This window comes from Helobdella robusta (genome assembly GCF_000326865.2).
Source record: "Helobdella robusta unplaced genomic scaffold HELROscaffold_4, whole genome shotgun sequence".
In the NCBI taxonomy this organism is placed as follows: Eukaryota; Metazoa; Annelida; class Clitellata; order Rhynchobdellida; family Glossiphoniidae; genus Helobdella; species Helobdella robusta.
Genome location: NW_008704902.1, coordinates 8445169 through 8446344, shown reverse-complemented (window position 1 = coordinate 8446344; position 1176 = coordinate 8445169). Strand labels below are relative to the sequence as shown.

General features: G+C 39.9%; 1 protein-coding gene across 1 annotated transcript in view; it reads left to right on the top strand.

Annotated features, from left to right (window-relative positions):
* Positions 1 to 27: 27 nt before the first annotated feature.
* The window catches only part of HELRODRAFT_162973 (hypothetical protein), a gene marked incomplete at both ends in the record, with an annotated part of 5482 nt that continues 4333 nt past the window's right edge, over positions 28 to 1176 (top strand). Inside the window, one exon of the mRNA XM_009025017.1 lies at positions 28 to 1131. Coding sequence (XP_009023265.1) covers positions 28 to 1131 — 1104 coding nt within the window. The remainder of the gene's footprint in view (positions 1132 to 1176) is intronic.

Here is a 1176-nt window from a genome sequence, read left to right as displayed (position 1 = left end):
AGACAGCGTGAAAGAGATGAAGCAGAGATGGCCAGACAGCGTGAAAAAGATGAAGCCGAATTCAGGCTTAAGAGTCAAGAATTAGAAATTCGACGACTAGAGGTAGAAGGTATGAATAATCGAAGAGTGGCCAATGATGCTAGTGAGGATAATAACACGATAAAACTAATGCAACAGACTCGATTTTTCGCGGAGTCGTTAAAACATCTGATAGGAACGTGTCCGTTAGAGCCAAGAGATATTCCTGCATTCTTTGAACACGTAGAGAAAATTTTTCGAAACTATCACGTAGACGGAGAAATTAAAGCCAATTTGTTGATAATGAGTTTGAACGAAAAGGCCAAAACGTGGTTACATACTATTTCCGCCGACGGTCTGAAGGATTATAGCGAAATTAAAAGACTCATTCTGCAGGAGTTCAGGTTGAACCCGACAAAATTGAGAGATGAATTCTTTGCCCTGAGAAGGCAGAAAAGCGAATCGTACACGAGTTTCGGGGCGAAATTATACGGCACGCTGAACCACTATTTTCAAAGCCGTAACATTACGGGATTAGAAGATGCAATGAAATTGATATGTGCAGATAGAATGAAAGAGTTGCTATCAAGACATACTCTGGAATTTATTTTGTCACAAAAGCAAGCAGCTTCCTGGATGAGTCCTGACGTGTTGGCACAAACGATCGACAAATATGAAACTGCCATGAACATGAAAGTTTCGAGCGACAATACATGTATGCCGGAGAGTATCAATCAGATACAATCATTTCGAGAAAATGAGCACCAGATGTATAGAAGTAGCAACAACAAATCAGCTTCACCCAAACAAACCTGTTTTTCTTGCGGGAAGATTGGTCATATTGCAAAGCACTGTACATGGAAAAATAGAATTACACCTACGGCCACTAAAAACGTCATGCGCTGTGAGACGGACAAAAAAACGCAGAGACCAGTTGAAATCGAATCACCAATAAGAACAAAGGAAGTTGTCATTGAAGCAAACAAATTTTATGATCGCAAGTACATCGAAGTAAATATTAACGACGAGATTGATCAAAAGGCGTTAATTGATAGTGGATCAGAAATATGCTGCATCAGTGAAGAGATCAGCTACCAGTTAAAATTACAGCCGGTAGACACTATAGCAATAAAGGGAATTGGACAACATTTCGACCAT